Here is a 22876-nt window from a genome sequence, read left to right on the forward strand (position 1 = left end):
CCCCTGGCAAGTGTTACAAACTGATCGGCTTGTGCTGCTGCAACACAGGGTTATATCCAATGTGAGTCTTACTGAGAGTACACCCACTGAAATTAATGAGCATGATTAACTTAGGTCCTTTAATTTCATTGGGTCTGCTCCAAGTATGACTTGGTCACTACAACCCCTACTCTTAAATACAAAAAGGTATGCATAACAAGGATAAAGCAAAGAAGTTACAAGAAAACACTGTCAATTTCTTAAAGTTGGTTTTCTTTTAAAACCAACAGTCTGAAGATTCTAAGCAAGAATGCTCTTTAAACACCATAGAGAGCTTCACGTTAAGGGGCAGCTGTGCCTTGGAACAGTGGCATATATATTAGCTTAAAGATCAGTGAGTGTTGAGAGCTTATTTTCAATATTGTGGAAGGCATCGTACCTCAGAGTGATAGTGTTTTTAGCAAGCTATTTTAAGTTGGTTTGGACTTCCTAGATAACCATATACCATGGTGACAGATTTATAAAAGCTGACTTCTAAATTAAGCACCTCTAACTATTCCACTACAGAAGTCAAGAAATTCCTTCTATAGTCTCTTGTCAAAGTCATAGAAACCTGTATTAGAAGGCAGCTTCAATATGTATATCTGTTGAACAGCACTCTTAATTTCTAATGGTAAATTATACAGAAAAGGATAGTCATGTAAGGGAATTGAGGTGCACCCAAGAGAGGCTGTATATTTGCATGCCCATTTAAACAATGGGATAATGATAAAGACCCAGCCAATCTGGAAATATTTATTCTGTAATTTACATTTAGACCACCTACATTAAATATACAAAATAATAAATGGATGGTTACAGCATCTCTTCAAGTCTTTAAACTATAAGGGAACAGCTTAAAAAAACCTGCATCCAAAAGTGTTGGAAAGTTAAACATGGTTACTGTTTACATAAGAGAACAGCACTTATTAAAAAGCAAGATAAAAATGTTACAAAAGGCACTAATAAAACTGGAAGAATCTTAAGTGCTGTTCTGGAGTTTTGTACCAAAACATCACACTCGGAAACAGTATACAAAATGCTCACACTTGGTATAAGGAAGCCACGACAGCTCTATGTGCAGTAGAGATCTAGGCTACTAAAAAGGCTTGCAGTGAATACAGCCACTAGTAACACAGACTTTATCAAAGTCTGAAGGAGTCGTTCCAAAATGTCAAAACTTAAGCTGCCCGAAGGATGACTATTTTAATGGCAGCTGCATTATCTATTCCAGAAGTCTCCAAAAGGGAATTAGTTTTCCTGTAGCTAACAAACTTTAGCATTGGCCTTTCATTTAAAAGTTAATTTGCCCTCCCCCCCGCCCCAAAGAACAGCAAAATCTGCCCATGATAAGTGGGATTGTGGTAGAGGAATTGTTTGGATACAAAATATTAATAACATAGGACACTAAAGTGTTTGGCTCTTTTAAAATACCTCTAATTAGATAAATTAACAAACTATAAATTTGCAGTCTACATACATAGAAAAGAGCTTTCCTCCTTTCAGCTCAACTGGAAGACCTTAAAACTTGACAACTTGCCTTGAGTTCCCTTTAATCTACAGTTGCTACAGTGAAAGGGATCCCAGTGAGAAGCACTGTACAGATAGTAAAATGGACATGGATAAATGTCCAAGAAAAGTAACTTCTAGGTTCTAGGAAATGCTTAAACTCTTCAGGCATTCTAATTTAACCCACTAATCTGCAAATCACCAATAATCTGGTAAATGGAATAAAAATATTTGCTACAAGCAGCCCTTTCTCTGACAGCAATAAATAAAATGAGTTTGGGGTACATTATTTGTGTTTCAACACCCTATTTACGCCTTCCTTTTAAAAATACTTAACTGAAATTTTAAAAAGTCACATTCTAATGGATGAGCGGGTGCTTAGAAGTGATGGCGCTTAGATAACATAACGTAGTTCACATATGCTGGGCTGTACCATCCAGGGCTCCCAGAATCGGGCGAGAAGCTGGCAGCACCTACATTGTACTTCCCAGGACTACTAAATACTGGGCTGCTCTTTCCTGGGCTATAGCATGCCAGACCACTTGAAGGGCTTGAAGCTGTTTGAGACTTGAATCTTCCTTTTAGTGATGGAGTTGACCAGCTGGAAGAAAAGACAACACTTTTTATATATCAGGAAAATGTAACAAGGCGGAGAAGTTGAACTGCTGTGAGAACCTTTATTCTAGATATCAAGATTAATACCCACATATAGTTGAGACATTATATTTAAATGGGAGCATTTATCACTGAATATAATTTGTAAGTAAATTGGCTGTTGTCTTCTAAGAAAGACCTTGTCCAGGTGGTTATGCTTTGAGCACCCAAATACAGTGGTACCTCGGGTTAAGAACTTAATTTGTTCCGGAGGTCTGTTCTTAACCTGAAACTGTTCTAAACCTGAGGTTCCACTTTAGCTAAGGGGGACTCCCACTGCCGCACAATTTCTGTTCTCATCCTGAAGCAAAGTTCTTAACCCGAGGTACTATTTCTGGGTTAGCGAAGTCTGTAACATGAAGCATCTGCAACCCAAGGTACCACTGTAGAACAGTTTAGTTTATTACAGTCATACCTCGGGTTGAAGTAGCTTCGGAATGAATATTTTCGGGTTGCACTCCGCGGCGACCCAGAAGTAACAGAGCGTGTTACTTCTGGGTTTCACCGCTCGCACAGGCGCTCAAAATGACGTCACGCGCATGTGTGGGAGCGGTGAATTGCGACCCGCAGACACACGGATGCAGGTTGGGTTTGCTTCAGGATGTGAATGGGGCTCCGGAACAGATCCCATTCGCATCCAGAGGTACCACTGTAGTTCTTAGTATTATGCAAGACTTGACACTTGCTCCCCTAGCCTAGACGTCAGCCAGGTTCTGGTGAGAAAGTCTTGGAACTGTGAACCCTTAAAAGTAGCTGCGGAGTTTTGACTTGACCCTGTGCTTTCCTCTGTCCCACCTCCAAACTGGAAGTAAACACTTCTGCTTGTATTTGCCCATGACAGGATTGCCAACTGCCTGTCAGGTACTGAAGAAGGCCCTATGCCTCCTGCTCATGTTTCAAGCTGAGGAGAGAAGGCAGAGCGAATTTCCTACCCTGCCCGTAAGAACTAGCTACTGGGGAAAGGTGGGAAATTAACTGGCCAATCAGTTTGTTAACAAGCATTATGCCATGCCACAATGTAAACCTATAAGCCGTACCACACAGACCAGGTTTAGTCCTTTTAGCAAGTCATACCCATGGAGCACATCAGCTAACTTTTATTGAAACCAAGCATACCTTTGCCGGTCAGAAGGAGAGTAGGACTGAACGGACACACTCCACTTGTAAATAGCAGGGTATTTTTGTGGATCCATCTCTAACCCTTGTAATGCTGTTAACACATCATTGTCCAGCTTTGTTGGCTGTTCCCTAGAGACAGAAAGGGAGCTAGATTAGGAAAACAGAATCTGGCAGTGCCAAATCCCCAATGATTATTGCCCACAAGATGGGGTCAGTTTGTTAAGCAACAGTCCATTTCATACCCTAAGAGAAACAGCTGCTTGGCTTTTTCGTTTGAGGATGAGACTTTTAGGAGACATTGCGAGGACATCTCAGACTGCAATTCAGAATTGCAAGACTGTTTTGTCTCCCCTCCCCGGACATCAGTTTCTGCTGACAGCCTCCCCACTTCTAGTGGTGTTTTTTCTTCTGTCCTTATTTTTGTGTCCTCGGCAGCTGCACCTGCCTTGAGAAGCGGTGAATAAGTCTTAGGTTTTCTAAGCTGCCTTGTATTTTCCATCTGAGCACTCTCACACCCGCTTTTTGTGGCAGCCTGGCTTGGCTTCTCTGGTGAACATTCTCCTGCCACCATCTGATCCTGACAAGACAGCTTATCAAATTCTTCCATTAAATTGGAGACCGGAGACTGAAGGCACTCTTCTCCTCGACTTGGGTGCCTCCTATGAGGATTTACTGTCCTATCGCTGGTCACAGGGCTACAAAATCCATTTTTACTGGCAGGAACTCCTTTCTCCAAGTGCCTATCAGAAGTTTCTGCTGTAGGCATTATGCTTTCAGTCCGCTGAATGGACAGGATGTCACACTCTGAGCTTCTGATGTCAGTGATGGTTGGTTCATTGGATGCAACAGTTCGGCTGCAGTTTCTGGCAGCATTCTGCCTGTTCTTTACTTCTTCCAAACTCATATCATCATCATCAAGAAATGCCCCAACAGAGATAGAATTGCAGCTTTTTTTACTTTTGCCTTTAAAACAAAATAAAAGAATTTTAGTGTGTGACATCTCATCCGCCTGACTAGTCAGTTTTTAATAACAAACGTTCTATATTCCACTTTGTTTCAAGGGACTCGGTCAGATTCAAACAAACAATGTTACCCGACCCAGCACTGAAATACAAATAGCATTCTCTCATCAGTACTGGAAATTGGAGATTTCCAACTACTGGCTCACATCTATGTCTTGGTTTCATTTTAGTTACCCTCACTCTATACCACAACTGGGAATGCAAGATGGGGCACCACTACCCTTTACCTGTCAGATACTGCTCCCTGAAAGATAAGGGCTGCTGACTTGAAATCCCCAACCAAAATAATGCCTGGACTGATGTAACCTTGGCTAAAGGGGCATGGAAGACAGCTTGCAATCAAGCAGTAGCCAGATGATGTGAAAACCTAATTGAGGAAGCTTTGTACAAGTATCTGTTCGAAGCCTGGAGCCTCCTTAGAGCAGGTCTGAGAAAACTACCTAGGGATGAGGGAGCTGGGCTATACCTGCACAGATTGGAAATGTTTTTGGGAGACATTTCTAGCCAGAATCTGGTAATGCTCAGTCACCCTTCCCTTATACCCAATGAGTGATATCCAACTACCGTAAGTCATATCTGACTAAGAGCAGACCCTCTGAAATTAATGGACTTAAAGGGCGATGCCCATTAATTTCAATGACTACTCTTGCATATGACTGACTAGATATTGCCAAATACATTAAGTATTCCCTCCAACAAGCACATGTCCCACCTCCATCTACAGAATGTACAGCTGGTTCAGTGGTGGCAAAATATGCATTTAGGGCAACATAGGGGTGCATTTTCTGCTTGTCTCTCTTCAACTCTGTTGCTTAACCCCTTTGCTCAGTACACTGATATTCCTCATCCAGTTCGACAGTTTTCTGGGTAGCAGTTACCCCACTTTATTGGGCTGGTATGGGGAGAGACTGAACACAACACCAGTATTTTGCCATTTACACAGCTACAGCAATTCCTGTGCCTCATCCTTGTTGCAGATGGCATAAACCCAAAGAATCTGTCTACAAGCCCTTGCCTTCATAAAACTTGGGAGTTTCCCCCCTTAAGCTTACAAACAAAACTCAATTCACAGCGGAGGGGGGGGGGGAGAGAGATTTTATAAGAGAGACTGAAGTCTTCAAAAGAAATATTATTTACACTGTTTAGAATACAATCTATTAATTTGTTCAGCACCTCTACTATAAAAGTTTGATACAACGTGTCACTTTGACCTGATTGTTCCAAGTGTTAACAGTGGGAATGTCAGTAAGGCTACAGAGTTCAATTTGTAGCATGGAAGGCATGTTCTGAAAGTCCTGGCAACATGAAAGTGATTTTTTAATTCTTTGGCCCATCCCCAAGAACCCGACATCATAATTTCTGCATTTTTATTATTCCCAAATATACTAACAAGCAGCGACCTTCCAGTTCAATACCGGCCTCAAGGATTGGCATGAATAGGCATTTGCCTAGAGTTCACATCCCAGCAGGGGTCCCATTAACAGGAGCCCCAGAGACTCTGAGAGGGAGCCCCACAGAATGCCTTGTCCAAAGGCCCAAGAAATTTATACTGCTCTAACTTTTACTTCTAAAGTGTCCTCTGCTAAGCAACTAATCTAACACTGATAAATCTCAAAATTTGAGAAATTTTTATTAGACTTATTTTGGAACGTCTGAAAAATGATCTATTCAGTAATCAAACATTTTCTAACCTTCAGCTACTAAGAGATGCTTTGCTCTTACCAGAAAGCTGTGGGGTTTTGTATCTGTTGTGGGTTTCATTCTCCCCTTTCTCTTGCTGAGCCTTATAGCTCATTTCCCGTTGACTCAGGTATGCTTCTAGCCTTTGTAACCCCTCCTGGGAAGACAGATCAACAAAACAGCCCAGAAATTCCCAGTATTCAACCCACGGGAACCCCAGTTCATGAGCTAACTCCCTGCAATAAACAAGATAGAACGAATCATTTGTGAAGACAAAAAATTAATTTGACAAGTTTACTAAAACACATGTTTAATTAGCCAGCCCCAAGTCTGTACATCAACTGTAAAAATCCTTTTAACAAATGAATTCTGCACCAAGCATGACCATAAGCCTTCACCAAATTCTTTTTAATTGTTATAATTCCCGCATTTTCAAAAAACAATTCAGAATAATTTCCATCCCATCTTGCTTTCTACTGTCAAAGCATATGAGCAATCTCAACAGAAATTCTGTTACTGTACTGAATGAAACCTTTAGAGGCACATAAAATACTCTTAACACAAAATAAGCATTCTATGAGAAATAAAGAGACAGAAGCTTGCCAAAAACAGCACATATAGATGTATGAACTGCACTGCTAAGTCTACTAGCATTGCTCCTGTTTCTGCAATGTATTTATTTGGCACTTACAAAACACGGATAATACAAATAAGGCCAGGTAGTAGGAAAAGTGAAAAGAAGAAATGGTTTGGGAAAGGCAGGGTGCAGGGAAAATTGGGATTGCCTGACAAGTAGAGGAGGTTCCAACATGGCAAAAGACATAAGCATGCAAGTGAAGGAAGAGGGGGAAGGAGAATAAGATAGGGAATGAGCCAAATTTGCTAATGGACCAGAAGCTTGACACGGATTTGGAAAACATGGACCCAGGACAAAACAGCGCAGTGACTTCTGCACTGAAGACAGAATAAGCCAATGAGGAAGAGGTTTTAATAAAGTAAGCTGTGTATTGCATGAGCAAGACCAGAAAGGATAAAAATAACAGTGCAGAATTCAACATTCTTAGAATATCAAGATATTTTTCATATGGTTGCAGAAGTCAGCCTTTGTTGGGACACTATTTCAATTTAAGCACAGAGTTCACAATCCTGGATGCTGCGACCAGAGCACAGGCTAAGAGTTTTAGCAAAGGTTGGACATTTTAGTTGCAAAACAAAATGATTGGGAGTTTTTGTCTTTTGAAACATTCTGGGCCCTTAAGGAGTGAGAGAGATGAAAAGCTGCCATGGATACATGTCATGGAGGTGTAATCGAAGAAGACAGAATGACAGAAGGCATGGAAATCAGGAAACAGATAACAAATCTTATCTCATGCATTAATTCTGAAGTACCTTCCAACTCTTTCAACACCTCTTTCCACATCAGATTTTCTGAGATTGTTAAAAAATCCTGCTCGCTCTCGAGGTGGGGTCTTCCAAAGTCTGTGGAACTCTTCTGCCTTTAAGGGAGGAAAATTGCATTCAGTTACTGTAGTTCTAGAGCATGCTAATCTTCTCTTCCTAAAAATCTGGAATGAGCATCTTTTACTCATCCAGAACCATCCAGCTTTCATGCAAACTTCCAATAACTTAGGGGCCCATCTGATGTAACCCTTTGTGATGCAGAAAGGGTTGTAACCCTTCAGCATAGTACAGCTGCCAACACCAAATAACCTTGAGCCACATGGATGAGGCCCACAGTGTAACTTCCAAAAGCAACACTGCCCTAGTTTTGGAAAGAGGTTGTGCTAGCACTAAAGGAGCTGCAAGATCAGAATGTCCCAAGAAACATTACTTTTGCAACACAGGATTTCAGAAGCGCAACTTCTGTTTCCTACATTTTAACTGACTCTATCTGAACAATTACACAAATGCAGCATAACCCCTACTTTATTTGTTTTACCAAGTTAAAGCTATTCTTATATTGCTTTGCAAAATAGTGACGATCCATATAACCTTGTCAAAGGACACAGTTTGCTTCAGTGTGTCCACATTATCAGTGTTACTCTCTGTTATGAGATTCTACTCATTAAACTATATTCAAAATGAGTTCTTATTCATTTATACAAAATACCAAGAGCAAAGCAAGCTTCATTGACTTTAAAAAACTACAGCTTACACTAGTTATCAGAGGTTTAGAACACCATGTAAAGTAGTACATGCATATCTTATGCTAAGAAATTCAAAGCATAAAAATGGGTTGTTCCATTCCCCCCCACCAATATAGCCATTGCACTCTTCCCCCAAATACTGTTCTTTTGTATCTTGCTTGAGTTTGGTTTTTGTGAAATTTCAGTTTTATATGTTATAAGTCTGAGTGGCATATTTACAGTACAAGGGCAGGACATAAATGCCCCCCCCCAAGAAATAAAATAGTAATTTATCAAAAAGCTTGAAATGAATGAATAAATTGAAAATATCTAATTCTTTCCAACTACCTTTTCCATAGCTGACATCTGAAGACAGCAATTATTTTCTACGTACTGCATTTTTGCATGTGTGCTTAAGATTATGACACTGAAAGGCGATTAATTCCTCTGAGCCAATAAGGTGCTTGGCTATATAGATAAAATGGAGACCTCTAGGGAGCTATTATTTTGTTAGTTGCAAAGAGCACCCAGTGTGGTACTTTATAAATTTAGTCCTTTATAAACAAGGTTCTGCTGTACTTTCAGGTCTATGTAATGGCAAACAAACCTAAGTCCAATTTTAACATAACCAGAATTAATAGGATTGGCTTGGGCTGCAAGACTGCGCTACTGGCACCACCTGCACACACTCAACTCCCCCTCCACACAAAGTGAAATTGTTAGATAAGCCATGTTAAAGTAAAATAAGTGCCAGACTGTAAAAGGGCCTGCACTGCTGGACGGCACAATGAGGATGCAATGGAGGCAGCAAAGTATGTAGGTAGGTTCAGTGATGAGTCCTCACTATGCTTTGATTGCATTTGACTGGAATTTTCCTCCACTCTCGTTCAAGCAGTCTCCCAGCTTTCTTCACAGCAAGTTCTCAAGTTCACCAAGGCTGGTTTTATTTAGCCCAGATTGAGAAGTGTCACAGGAAATGTTAAACCCACAGAGGGGGGTTGAGGGGGGGAGGGAAGAATTTGCATGTGAGGAAGGTCTTTACAATATCTGGGTTTGAAGTAAGCACACTAACCTCACCTGTGCTCCTAAACTTGTAGACCAGGGGTAGGCAACCTAAGGCCTGGGGGCCAGATGCGGCCCATTCCCCTTCTCAATCCAGCCCGCAGACGGTCCGGGAATCAGCGTGTTTTTACATGAATAGAATGTGTCCTTTTATTTAAAATGCATCTCTGGGTTATTTGTGGGGCACAGGAATTCATTCATTCCCCCCCCCCCCCAAAATATAGTCCAGCCCACCACATGGTCTGAGGGACAGTGGACCGGCCCCCTGCTGGAAAAGGTTGGTGACCCCTGTTGTAGACTGTTCTACAGAATGTACCTGATTCTGCACTTCTACAGGTGTACTTGATTTCATTTTAATCCAGATTTATGATAGCCCGAAGTAACACCAAAAAGGAAGAACATGACCAATTTTTTGTTTGTTTGTTTCTATTACCTTAGAAGGACTCATGGGGCCTCCGTAAGCCCTTACTGTCAACACAGGATCTTTGGGGCTGCCAAAATATCTGGGTAAAGAAGCATAAGGGCTATCCTCTGTCTGATCAGGTGACCAAGGTGCTCCAATCACAGGTGGTCCAATCACAGGTTGTGAGGCATTGTCTTCTGCTCTGAAGAGTGGCACATAACACTGACCTAGGTTACAAATAATTGAAAATGGTGTTAAGTTTCTAGGAATGTTTATCATACACTTAAATACCACCCAGGTCTGTGGTTTCAATTTCCCTACAATTCAAAAATAAAATTCGCACTTGATACTGGATCATTCTGTTTCTACTTCAGAGACCATGTAAGTTTTATTTAACACCCCAGTTACATAAAATAATACATGCCATTTGCTTCTGGTATCATCCCATAAAAAGTTAAATGATGATACAATTTTTTGGTATTACAGTGGTGCCTCGCAAGACGAAAAGAATCCGTTCCGCGATTCTTTTCGTCTAGCGGTTTTTTCGTCTTGCGAAGCAACCCCATTAGCGGCTAAGCGGATTAGCGCTATTAGCGATTTAATGCTATTAGCGGCTTAGCGGGCTTAGCGGCTAAACTGTTAAAAGGCTATTAACGGCTTAGCGGCTTTGAAAAGGGGGGGAGCAAAAAAAATATGGCGAGACTCGCAAGACGTTTTCGTCTTGCGAAGCAAGCCCATAGGGAAATTCGTCTTGCGAAGCGCCTCCGCAACGGAAAACCCTTTCGTCTTGCGGGTTTTTCATCTTGCGAGGCATTTGTCTTGCGGGGCACCACTGTACTTCTGCAGAACCTCTAAAGACAACCAAGATTAAATACAAACCTTTCAAGTATTCCCTGATTTTCTCTTTCAGATCCACAGTTTTATTTTTACTTCTTTCACAAACTACCTGTTAGAAAAAAGCATCAAGGTATTGGTTAAAGAACAGAGTAGTTGCACATTTTGTACTGATCTATCCATTTGGAACAGCTCAATAGTCAGCACTTCTGTCCCAATAATTTATAAAGGTAAAGGGACCCCTGACCATTAGGTCCAGTCGTGACTGACTCTGGGGCTGCGGCGCTCATCTCGCTTTATTGGCTGAGGGAGCAGGCATACAGCATGACTAAGCCGCTTCTGGCGAACCAGAGCAGCGCACGGAAACGCCGTTTACCTTCCCACCAGAGCGGTACCTATTTATCTACTTGCACTTTGCCGTGCTCTCAAACTGGCAGGAAATAATTTATAGGTTTAACTAATAAAACCTCACTGCAAGCTACAAATAATTTGGGGAGGCTTTTGCCAACTTACATGGCAGAAAACTACCAGAGAGCACTAAGGTAAAGAACAGTCACATTTAAACAAAAACCAAAGTGGTCATAACATGTTTTAAGGACAACTTACTTCTGCTGGAGTTTGGTTGTACTTGTTCCTTGGGTTCTTTACAATATCTGGATGTGAAGCAAGCACACTAACCACATCTGGGTTCCCAAATTTGCAAGCAAAATGTAGTGGTGTATCAAATCCCTATAAAAAGAAGAAATACAATTATTCCTATTCTGGACCCTTGTTTTCATCTAAGTATATATGTGCATTTGGAGAAGCCTCTCCATTTGCATGGGAGAACGAGATCCATGTGACGCTCACTTGAGGTATGTGGAAAGGTATGTGTATTAATAAATTAAGAGTTGGGATGCACATAATCACATATTAACCCCAATACTGCAGGAGTCTACTGGTTGCCCCATTTGTGGGTTAATTTCAAGGTGCCGATTCTTGATTTTAACCACTAAAGTGTTCTCTATTATCCGTCTAGACTTCTGGAATTTCATTAACTCTTGAGATCCACTGCGTTCAGAGGCTTGCCCCATTTAGATAAACAATGAAGACTTTTCTTTTTAAGCAGGCTATTTTGGGGTTGTTGATTTTTTTTTAAAAAAAATCTCTTTAATAACTCATTTAAGTTGCAAAATAGATTATGGTTGTGTTCACCCATCACATGAACCCATAAATTAGTGTTTAACTATAGTTTAATACAAATGAGCAATGCATTGGTGGCCCACTGCTTAAATGTCCACATCTCAGTCCTCGCCAGCTCCTGGGTGCACAGGGTGTAACAAACCACATACTGCAGCTTGTTGTATCGTCCAAACCTGAGCTGGGTTAAGTTGCAAACCAGACCCGTAACTCCCCAATTCTAAAACTACATATCTAAAAACATTACTATATCTTGTCTGACAACAGGCCTCCATGGGATAATCAATAAGTACAAAAACAAGAGATAAAAAAAATTGCTTTAAAAGGCAGTGGTGACTGAGGAAGGCAGGGGGAGGCAGTGATGTATAACAATCACGGTATGTGGAGGTTGCTACTGCTGCCCCAACTGCTAATATGGCATTAAGTCGCACTGGCTTTTAATTAAGTCTGCCTGGAGCTAGACTAAATTACTTGCACTTTATTTGTCTCAATAAGACAAATTAAGTCATGACTAACTTTTCACATTAGTCTAACAGAGCTATCTTTAGGCTGCAATCCAGTCCTCACTTACCCGGGCCTAAGTCCCCTCTAACTCAAAAGGGCTTAATTTCCAGTGGATATGCATTGGTAGGCTGGATCCAACCCCATATGTTCTTCACTTAAAATAACAGGCTAGTGGTGTTATTCTTCAGTATCCAACACAAAGAAAAAGAAACCAGTGAGACACTGAAACTCACCACTTTATCTGGTGTGTTAAGATAAAGGTCAACAATGTACCCGATGCGCTTCTGTAACATTATCTCATCATCATCAGGATACATCAATCGCATAAATTCAGGATTTTCCAAAGTGTCCAATAGCAACCGGCAGATACCAGGTTGATTCTCCTTGGCTGCAACATGCATGACATTGTATCTACAGCCTTCCTAAAAAGAAATAGGCACGCATTCACTAAATATGAAATCGGAACGATTTGCTAGAGAGAAATACCCTTACAGCAATGTTATTGTTTTTCCCCTGATCTTACGTACACAAAAATTCAGGAAACACAAACATATACAGTAAAGCCTTCAGTCTACCTGGAGAACTCTATATTAGCAAGCTGATGGTGTTAGGTCTCAAGGGGAAATCTAAGTATTTGGAAAACAGCAAACATGGAGCATTTGGGGATACTAGTAAAGCGCCACAACAATCTGTTCAGAGAACAAGCCGCTCTCATGTTTTTGCAAGTTATTGCTAACATTTGAGCCTGTATGTTCAGTTTTTACAGCTTAAAGCAGGCATAGGCAAACTGCCCTCCAGATGTTTTGGAACTACAACTCCCCTCATCCCTAGCTAACAGGACCAGTGGTCAGGGATGATGGAAGTTGTAGTCCCAAAACCTCTAGAGGGTAGTTTGCCTATGCCTGGCTTAAAGTGTAGGGAGAGAGAGAGAGTAGAGCAAACCTATTTGTAACAAACAGGAACAAGATTCTGGTTTTTTTTAGCACAATGTTGATTGAAAGGATGGAAGATCTGCATCCCGCGTATGTGTATTTGTGTGGTGTCCCGTTGCAGCATTTGTCAGTATGCCATGGTGTATGTGTGATGTGTCTGGGTGGTTTGTGTGTGCATGTCAGCTGTGAGGTGGCTATGAAAACTTTTTTGGCATGTAGCACCCAGAAGGGGATGGAAGGTGGGGCCACAAAAGCTAGGTTACAGACTTTCCAAAAACAGCCAGCAAATTTAAATTTATTTTTTACTGATTTTGTTTTCAAACCTCATCCCCCTCCCAATATCTTTTTTTTTTTTTAAGTGAAGCCCCAAGGTACTCCACATGAAAGAAAGCCTCCAGAAGCACACTGTAGAGCTAACACTATGCCCATCTCTTGTGCAGATGAGTTTTGAAACCATTTCCTTTGGCTAGCAAGTTGGGGAAAGGATGCAAAGGGTTTAATTCAAACTTCGTTTTGGCAAAGACCAAACCATTACCACACCTGAACAATTGTTGGGTTGTCTCCAGAGCCAATGAGATAGCGAGGATTACTCCAGATAAGTTCCAAGAATGCTGTTTCATCTCCTTTCTCAACCGCCTTCCGAAGCTTGGCAGTAAGATCCTGCGTACGAGGACTTTTGTAACTGTTGGCTCTCTCTTTACTAACTGTTTCCATCTCAGGAGAGCATAAGCCGTCTATCAAAATAAAAATGGTATTCTACTCATGATGTGATCTTTGCTCATGAAAGTGTGTCAGGTTATTTTATATGCAAACTCTGCATACCTATTGTTCAGAACTTCTAGGCAGGTAAATTAAGAACAGATCCTTCAGCATTAATTTTAAAATAAATAATATTTATAAGCTTTAAACCAGTTTAGGAATTCACATGATCCCTGTCAGAATAAAGTTCTCAGAGCTACATTTTAGAAGCAGAAAAAGAAGAGCACTGGCAGTATTTTAAGTATAAATTACAGTCCCAACTCCAAAAGCCACTCAAGTAGTTAAAGAATTGGAAAACATTTAAAAGCCTCCACTTACCTCTGTTGAACACCGAACAAACTTTCACAGGTGACAAAGATAAGGAGGGCTTGTTTGGAGATGGGAAATAGTCACATATGCCTTTGGCAAATTTCTCTGCATCTTCCCTATTTGTGAAAGCTTTAAATCTTGAACCTTTTATCATTTTAACAGCTTGCAAGGCTTCCTTTTTATCCTCATATACATGCACCCTCTCTGGAACAGAAACAAATCAAATTAGTTTATTTCCATCGTGGTAGTCTGCAGGAGAAAATGCTCAAATGAGTTCAAAATTGGCTTGGTGAATATTACTTTCAGGAAAAGAGGCTTAAATTCTTATACATTTTCGATAGCAAATTTGTAGTAATATGCCAAATTTTGGGGGTCTTACAGAGAAAGAGAACAATCATGATAAGATTGCACTAATGCGGCAAATCTGGCTCATTACAAATCATTCTCATCATGATTATGATGCAACTCTAAACACTTTTTCATCAGCAAGCAAAGAAAGGACAAGCCTTTGAAAAATTCCCTACCAAACTACATCAATGTGACACTGTCAAAAATCTTTATTGAACACAGTTCGCATTGCCTGGCATGAATTCTCCCACTCCCATCCAGAATATCCTCTGCTACTATAATAAACAAATAACAATATATTGAGATAAAGTAGGCTAATTCTTCAGTGAAGTTCTGATATTTGTACACATCTGGTATTCTTGCAGCTTAAAAATAGTATCTGTATATTCTAGGACTGACTCCATAAATAGCATTAGTCTCCTAAATACTTAATCTCAAATCTAATCCCATACCAAGTAAGGGTGGAACCGAGATCAGTCTTGAAATATTTTGAGCATCCCAAGAGCTGTTATGTCATCCTTGGTTGTTCGGGATTATGCTTCCTCAAAGAGAGAACATTAGATTCTCTAGTTTCTGGCTTGCAGCACTGCTCGAAACTCCCATTGTATTAGGCACATTTTGCGACAGGGAATTTCATTACAGCAAGCAATTTCTGAGCTCTGGATGTAGTACTGCACCTAAGATTTCAGATTACAACTGCAGAGTGGAAGGAAAGGAGGACCCTTTCTGCCTCCCCACTTCCAGCTACGGTATTCTCTGAAGACTGGAGAAAAGACCCTCTTAATAATATTAGGGGGTGGGCAGGGGAAGGACTAGACCATGTGAAAAATGAACATAATATTTTAGCTGCAGTTCATTAATTTTCAGCTTTGTATTCTTGTTACAAAAAAAGCGCGCCTAGACACTCTTGTTGTGCCTATAACTTAGGTTTAAGGTGCCATTTAGCTCCTAGCTTTCATCTTAGTTTCTAACACCTGCTTGCAGTACCTATTGAAAACTGCTTAATTGCAAGAATTTCCTTTCAATTTACTTCCCAATGGAATGCTTATTGGTAGATTACCAACAAACTCTTCTACAGTAATAATGAATATAGAAAAAACCTAAAGCTAGAAATACATGAAAAGGCTATATGAAAGAACACATGATTCTGTTTTTTTTGCACTTTTAAAAAATTTAAATGCTGGCCACCCTGGACATTTTATAAGAGAGTGGGGTATACATTTTAAATAACTAATCTGTAAAATAAATTAACCACAATTACTATTCTCCAATAGCACCCTTTTTCCTCCATGAAAGGTACATTTGCTTAACTTGATCTTTAACTACACTGCAGTGGTAAAAATAAAAATAAATTACCATTTCTTGCCAATATATCATCATAAACCGGACATACACCATAGTATAGGAGAGGCTCCTTAGATGGAGTCTGAGAACTGATCAGAGAGTCATTGTCTGCCTTGTGCATTAGGGCTTCCTCTTCTGGGGGGTTCAAACCCATACTGTACCCAAAATCGCCATCCTCAGAGGAGCCTATGTGACCATTTTGATTCCTTGAAGGTTTCTTTGTTTGCGGTTGGCTGGCATCAGCTGCAGCAGTTCCAAGCACACCATTCAAAAGCGAGGTTTCTGCCTCTAATTCTCCTTGCTGTTCCAATAGTGCCTGGGCCAATCTTTTTTCAAAAATTGATCTCGTCGTAAGTGTAAGAGGCCCACATTTCTGTCCAGCTTTAACGATCTCTTCTCTGAGCTCATCAGAAGTTAGCTGCTTTAATCGTGATAAAATAGCATCCATTGTTACCGTTCCTAGAGAGGGGAAAAAAACCACCACCAAATGAAAAGACAACCAAACAGATTATTAGCTTTGAGGGCTCAAATACTGAAGAGCAATTTCTCCTAATAAGTCAGCTCACTGTTATCAAAGAATAGGCGAGTGAAAGGTAAAGGGGAAATTGGGGCTGTGTGAACCCTATGGTAAGTTTTTAAATCCCTAAAGGAGGAACACTTGCTTGCATGTGAACCTGTTCATTCATTAATTCCTTCCTCAGAGGTGGTTGACCCCATGACGTTCGAATCTTCTCCCAAGGGTTGCTTAGCTTGGCTCTCACTGAAACTAGTCTAGCTGAAGGTGCAGGCTGAAACAGTGTACAGAAAACCAAAGTCTCCAAAGTTAGATACTAGGTTCTCACACTAGTGGATAGCTGCACCAACTGGGAAGAAGGGTTGATAAGGTGCTTCCTGGCAGATCAATGCACTAACTAGAAATGCAAGGGGAGAATTTACACCACTCCAGCACTCTCCTGTATCTGTTTTGGGCGCCTGGTCCCCTTTGCAGCTGAAGTATCTTAATAAACCCAGGTGTATGACAAGCATTTCTCAAAGCAACTCTTAATATTTTGTGCCAATCAGGCTTACTAGCTACTTTGCTTCTCAATATTCTCTGGTTGGCCTCTGTTATTTTCTCCTACCGATGGAGAACCTACAAAGGACTCTATAAGGGCTCTTGTGTCCCCCATAAGAGAATAAGGGCAGATTTTGTTTATTACACTAGCAATTCTGTTCTGAATGCAAAGGTTCAGATTACAAAGACAACTTTGAAATACATCTTATCTCAATCATGTGCATTGTGTGGGAAGATAATAGCACCATGCAACTAAATTTAAACACACTATGTAATGTGAAAACTGTGTAAGCTCTCAAGTTTACAAATGTTTATTATCAACAAGGCAAATGTGTGATTAGCAAATGTAGCTGGATGGCTCCATTGGTAAAGCATGAGACTTAATTTCAGGATTGTTGGTTCGAGCCCCGCACTGGGCTAAAGATTCCTCTTTGCAGGAGCTGGACTAGATGACCCTCAAGAGTCCCTTTCAACTCTACAATGCTATGATTCTAATTCAGTAGAGGGGTACAGCACCAAGGCAGAAACCCCAGTATTAACCCCTTCCCCATTTTTGTAATATTTCCTAATAATTTCAAAATTTTACAGGGAAATATTTTAAACAGTGGGTTTTTATATATATAGTAAAGTTAAAGGAACCCCTGACCATTAGGTCCAGTCGTGGCCGACTCTGGGGTTGCGGCGCTCATCTCGCTTTATTGGCCGACGGAGCCGGTGTACAGCTTCCGGGTCATGTGGCCAGCATGACTAAGCCGCTTCTGGCGAACCAGAGCAGCACACGGAAACACTGTTTACCTTCCCGCCGGAGCGGTACCTATTTATCTACTTGCACTTTGATGTGCTTTTGAACTGCTAGGTTGGCAGAAGCAGGGACCGAGCAATGGGAGCTCACCCTGTCGTGGGGATTCGAACCGCCAGCCTTCTCATTGGCAAGTCCTAGGCTCTGTGGTTTAACCCACAGTGCCACCCATGTCCCTTTTCATATATAGCTACTGTCAATAACTTACAGAATTCAAACTATGATTCAGTAAGAGCCTCTTAGGAAACCTGTGTATTCAAATATATAAATTCCAACCTCAAACAATTTACTCTGTAACTTCATATACAGTGGTACCTTGGGTTACAGACGCTTCAGGTTACAGACTCCGCTAACCCAGAAATAGTACCTTGTGTTAAGAACTTTGCTTCAGGATGAGAACAGAAATCGGGCTCCAGCGGCGCAGCAGCAGCAGGAGGCCCCATTAGCTAAAGTGGTGCTTCAGGTTAAGAACAGTTTCAGGTTAAGTATGGACCTCCAGAACGAATTAAGTACTTAACCCAAGGTACCACTGTAATTGTAGAGTTGGAAGGGACCCCAAGAGTCATCTGGTCCAACCTCCTGCAATGCAGGAATCTCAACTAAAGCATCCTTGACAGATGGCCATCCAACCTCTGCTTAAAAACCTCAGAGAGTCCACAACCTCCCAAGGGAGACTAATCCTCTTGTATACTAACTACACAGACTGTTTCTCAAACTTGAGTCTCCAGCTGTTCTTGGACTACAGCTCCCATTATCCCAAGCTAGCAGGACAAATGGTTAGGGATGATGGCAGTTGTAGTCCGACAACAGCTGAGGACCCATGTTTGAGAAACACTGACTAATGCTAGCAGCAAGAATACTGAGCACCATTTCAGTACTTAGTCATTAAGCATCTGGCAGGAAGCTTTAGATCCACGTCTGCTCTTCTACTTAAAAAGAGAATGAAACAGATGCAAGAATTCAACCATAAAAGGAAAATTGGAAGAAGTTTTAAAATAGATTAGAATAAATAGAATATTTCAGTGGGATAAGAACATCAAATATACTCAACCATTTAACCTACTGCCTCTATTTTTAGATCACAACAAACGTACTGCCCATGTTCCCAGTGAAGTTAATAATTTCAAACAGATTAGCTACTTACTGACATTCAAAGTAAACTGACTCTCCTGGCATAAGATCGTGTTATGGAGGGTGCAGTTAGTACACAAGCCTGCAATTCTCACATGCAATCTGACACTCAATTCTAGGGGTCTTTTGCATTGAGACCTGGTCACTCTCCAGAGTTTGGCACCCCAAGAGTTAACACACAGAGAAGAGATGAGAAGCAAATGTGAATTTAGTCCATCAAGAGGGAATTAACTTGTCTCAAAAGGGAATTTACTAAGAAAATGCTAGACAAAATCAGTAAGCATGCTAATACTAGTCTGAGTTTAGGAGAATTAAAACCAAATACAGTGGTACCTCAGTTGAAGAACAGCCCTGCTTACAAACTATTTGGTTTACGAACTCCACAAAACAAAGTAGTGTCCTGGTTTGCAAATTTTACCTCAGTCTAAGAACGGAAGCTGAACAGTGGAATGGCACCAGCAGCAGGAGGCTTCATTAGGGAAAGTGCACCTCGGTTTAAGAATGGTTTTGGTTTAAGAACGGACTTCCGGAAGGATTAAGTTCGTAAACCGAGGTACCACTGTATAAGAGTTCTTGTTAGAAGCATTCCTAATAATTTTTTTAGGAAAACTAGGGTGCAGTCAGGGAAAGTAGGTGGGTGAGGATGCTGGCTGGTGGTGCTATCAGAAGAGGATAGATCATGGGTGAATAATTATTGTTGTTATTATTATTATTATTAATAATAATAATAATAATAATTTATACCCCACCCGCCCCAGCCAGAGCTGGGCTCAGGGCGGCCAACACCAATAAAATTACATTAAAACATAATGGGGGGAGAAACCAGTTTATTAAAATACGGGTTAAAATAAAATTTAAAATGCAGCCTCATTTTAATAGCAGCCCATAAATAAAAACCATAAGGGGAGGGAAACATAAGGGTCAGACTGAGTCCAAACCAAAGGCCAGGCAGAACAGCTCTCTCTTGCAGGCCCTGCGGAAAGATGTCAAGTCCCTCAGGGCCTTAGTCTCTTGTGACAGAGCATTCCACCAAGTCCCTGGTGAAAAGCAAGCATCACCTCTGTTCTACCAAACATTGTGCCAGTTGATATAAGGTATATTCCAACAACATAATCAAGGTACAGCACTCTTGAGTAATATTCCACTGCACTTTTTCCTAACACCTCAAGGATAAAGGCAATTCTTATTTGCCTAAAAACAAAACTCAAAATACAATATTTGAGTAAAACAGTGTAGGTGGCATGCCGCATACAAGAAAAATCTATTTAAGAGCAAAGGGAAAAGAAATATGGTGAGGAGGGGCAGGTTGAGATCTGAGCTAACTTTCTGGGCAAGGTTTTTACATTTAAAGAGTCTCAAGAAAGTATTCATGTCAATAAGAACTCCATGTGTGATAGAAAAGACTCCCAAACTGCGAGTCAGTGCTGGCAGCTGGAATTCATCTTAATAAATGTATTGATGAGTAGGCAATTACTCTGCAAGTGGAATGTTCCCAGGAGTAGGCAGGCTTGCAGTGACAGTTCAGATGTATTAATAGAGGTGCAACTATAAATACAGATCTCTTTACATAGGGATGTACATCAATTTGGGGGAAGAATCATCTACACTTATTTATAAAAGTGCCCAAAATATATACTAGGTCAAGGTGAAGTACATCTGCAGGCTTAAAAAAAAAATCTTTTTAAAAAAGCAATTAGGAAATCTGCAACAACTGGCTGGGTGAGACTAAAAAATAAAAATCTAAAGGTTCAAGTAGGAAAACTGAGAAATATTAAAGAAATCAAGTGGAACATCAAGAAAGAAATGCAAGAGAGAAAATAAGACTACGGGGTGTGATAAGACAGGCTATGCTGTACAAACTCATCAGCTTTAGTGAGATAAATTTCTGACAGCTTGAAATCTCAAGTTATTAGACCTGAATGAGCAGGGTAAAGTATTTTTCTATTCCCTATCCCTAGTTCTCTCACTACTTCTCTCAGGTCCTCCCCCCCCCCCCCCGATTCTTGGGCACTGGGGTTTAATCAGAGCAGACAGGCTGAGCTTGTTTTTCTGCCAGACAGAATGACAAAGGGAGATGATGACCCTGACATTAACCCACAGCAAAAGCCAAAGACCCTACAGGTAACTGAGGAGTTTTTACACAGAGGATTTTGGCAAGGTGTTCTGGGAACAAGAAGGAAACTGGGCAGAACTCCATGTGCACTGGCTGGGAGAAACTGCAGCAAGAGAGCAGGGGGCCATGACTGAATGCTGGACCCAGTCTTGCTGAAGCTATGAGAGGAGCCACGAGACACTCTTGGGGTGTAATGTTCTGTGCCCCCCTCCACTGCAGGCTTCAGGTGTAAATGTGTGTGAATAAACCATATTTCCTAGACACTGCAGACTGATGTGCCTTGATTTCCACTGAAGCACAACACTGGGTGGGTGCTTGGAACCCCCTGGAATCTTGTTATCGCTGGGCAGAGATTGGGGTGGCATGTAACAATATAATGACACTCATCTCCAATATGACAACTACTATGAGAATTATGCTAAATACTAGACACAAATTAAAAGTAAGGTTAGACAACATTATGTTCTTGATTAATTAAAACTGCATGTTATTTCCACATAATCTGCACGGTATATGCTTACGCCAGTCTCCACACAGCTTCCTCTGCTCTTTCTCTTGCTTACTTCTCACATTAAAAGGATTTCCACTCTTGAGCTTTGTTAAATACCATACACATTTATGTCATTATTATTATTACTGAATTTTAACTAGGCCATACTTCCAGTAATCATACTAAAATCAATTGTTAGCCATGGCGAACTTAAATTCATCATTTTCAACGTTTCTATGATCTAACCCAATATGTATCTGCATTCGTTTTGTACCCAAAGGCCTACAAATAACAAATGACACACATGCAAAACCAAAACCACCATATAATCCAGGCACCCCCAAACTCGGCACCCTCCAGATGTTTTGGGACTACAACTCCCGTCATCCCTAGCTAACAGGACCAGCGGTCAGGGATGATGGGAATTGTAGTCCCAAAACATTTGGAGGGTGCTGAGTTTGGGGGTGCCTGATACAATCCATCCTACTATTTTTAAAGACCAACACTTTGGGCTTTTTTGCGTCATACAAACTTAAGAAAAACCACCAGGGGGAAAGAAAGAAAACATAAAACCAGAGCCACGTCACGGGAGATAAGGACAATTTTAATCTATGAAGGAAAACAAAATGTTAAAATGTAATTTGAGAAGGAAAAAAGCACAAGCGCATTTGCTGCCAGTTGTTGCAAAGCACGGACTCCCCACGCACACCAGGGATCATAACTCTACAGGGCCAAAACGAGATACTACATATATATATATATATATATATATATACACACACACACACACACACTGTACATATATAATCGTTCAGAGATCCCTCCTTCCTCTCCCCACAAGAAAGCCGTGATGCTCAGATGCCAACTGTGCACATGCTATGAGGAGAAGAAGCCGCAGGAGCAGAGAGGTCTGTGGGGCGTCTCTCCCTCTCACCTTGGTGGGGGCTCCCGCGGCAGCGCTGCTTCTCCTCGGCAGCAGGCGGCGGAGGAGTCGAGGCGGCGGCGGCGGACGAGGAGGCCCCCTGGGCGGCAGGTCCGGGGCCCTGGGAGCGGCGCCGGCCGCCGGGCCTCCTCTCCAGCAAGCGCAGCATCCAGCCTAGGGCGCCGATCACCGCGCAGGCGGCCAGCAGCTCCCAGGTCGGCCAGCGGGACCACGAGGCCTCCCACAACCCGGCCCAGCCCGGCCAGTCAGCAGCGGCGGCGGCCGCCGCCCAGCGCTCCATCGCTCCCCTCTTCTTCCCTCTGGAACCGAACGAGGGAAGGAGGGATGAGGGAGCCAGTGCGCGCGCGTGCGCGGACGATTCCCACGGCCCCACCCCCTCCCGCAAAAGGGGGGGAAAAACCACACACCACACCACGCCCTTTAAGGGACAAGTCCAAGTACCTCAGGAAAAGCCTCCCGGCTTCCGTCTCTTTCCCTCGCGCTTTTTTCTCCCTCCCTCTCCTCGCGGAGGCGGCCCAGTGCGCAGGCGCCTCGCGCGCGAGGA

At 41.7% G+C, this 22876-nt stretch overlaps 1 protein-coding gene across 2 annotated transcripts; it reads right to left on the minus strand.

The window, feature by feature from the left end:
• Window positions 1-760: 760 nt before the first annotated feature.
• On the minus strand, window positions 761-22872 carry ANKLE2 (ankyrin repeat and LEM domain containing 2). Of its 2 annotated transcripts, none has more exons than XM_028710899.2 (13): window positions 22774-22872; window positions 15815-16261; window positions 14120-14314; window positions 13583-13776; window positions 12344-12532; window positions 11034-11156; window positions 10473-10539; window positions 9624-9820; window positions 7392-7498; window positions 6045-6238; window positions 3543-4263; window positions 3298-3429; window positions 761-2128 (listed from the first exon to the last, which is right to left on the minus strand). In XM_028710899.2, exons 2-13 carry the CDS (start codon window positions 16248-16250, stop codon window positions 1906-1908), a joined length of 2778 nt encoding a protein of 925 aa, XP_028566732.2. In that variant the 5' UTR covers window positions 16251-16261; window positions 22774-22872; the 3' UTR covers window positions 761-1905. The 2 variants fall into 2 exon arrangements, with proteins under 2 accessions (XP_028566732.2, XP_028566731.2); XM_028710898.2 differs by lacking the exon at window positions 22774-22872 and adding an exon at window positions 22324-22719.
• Between the last annotated feature and the right edge of the window lie 4 nt (window positions 22873-22876).

This window comes from Podarcis muralis, chromosome 16 (assembly GCF_964188315.1).
Source record: "Podarcis muralis chromosome 16, rPodMur119.hap1.1, whole genome shotgun sequence".
Lineage (NCBI taxonomy): Eukaryota > Metazoa > Chordata > Lepidosauria > Squamata > Lacertidae > Podarcis > Podarcis muralis.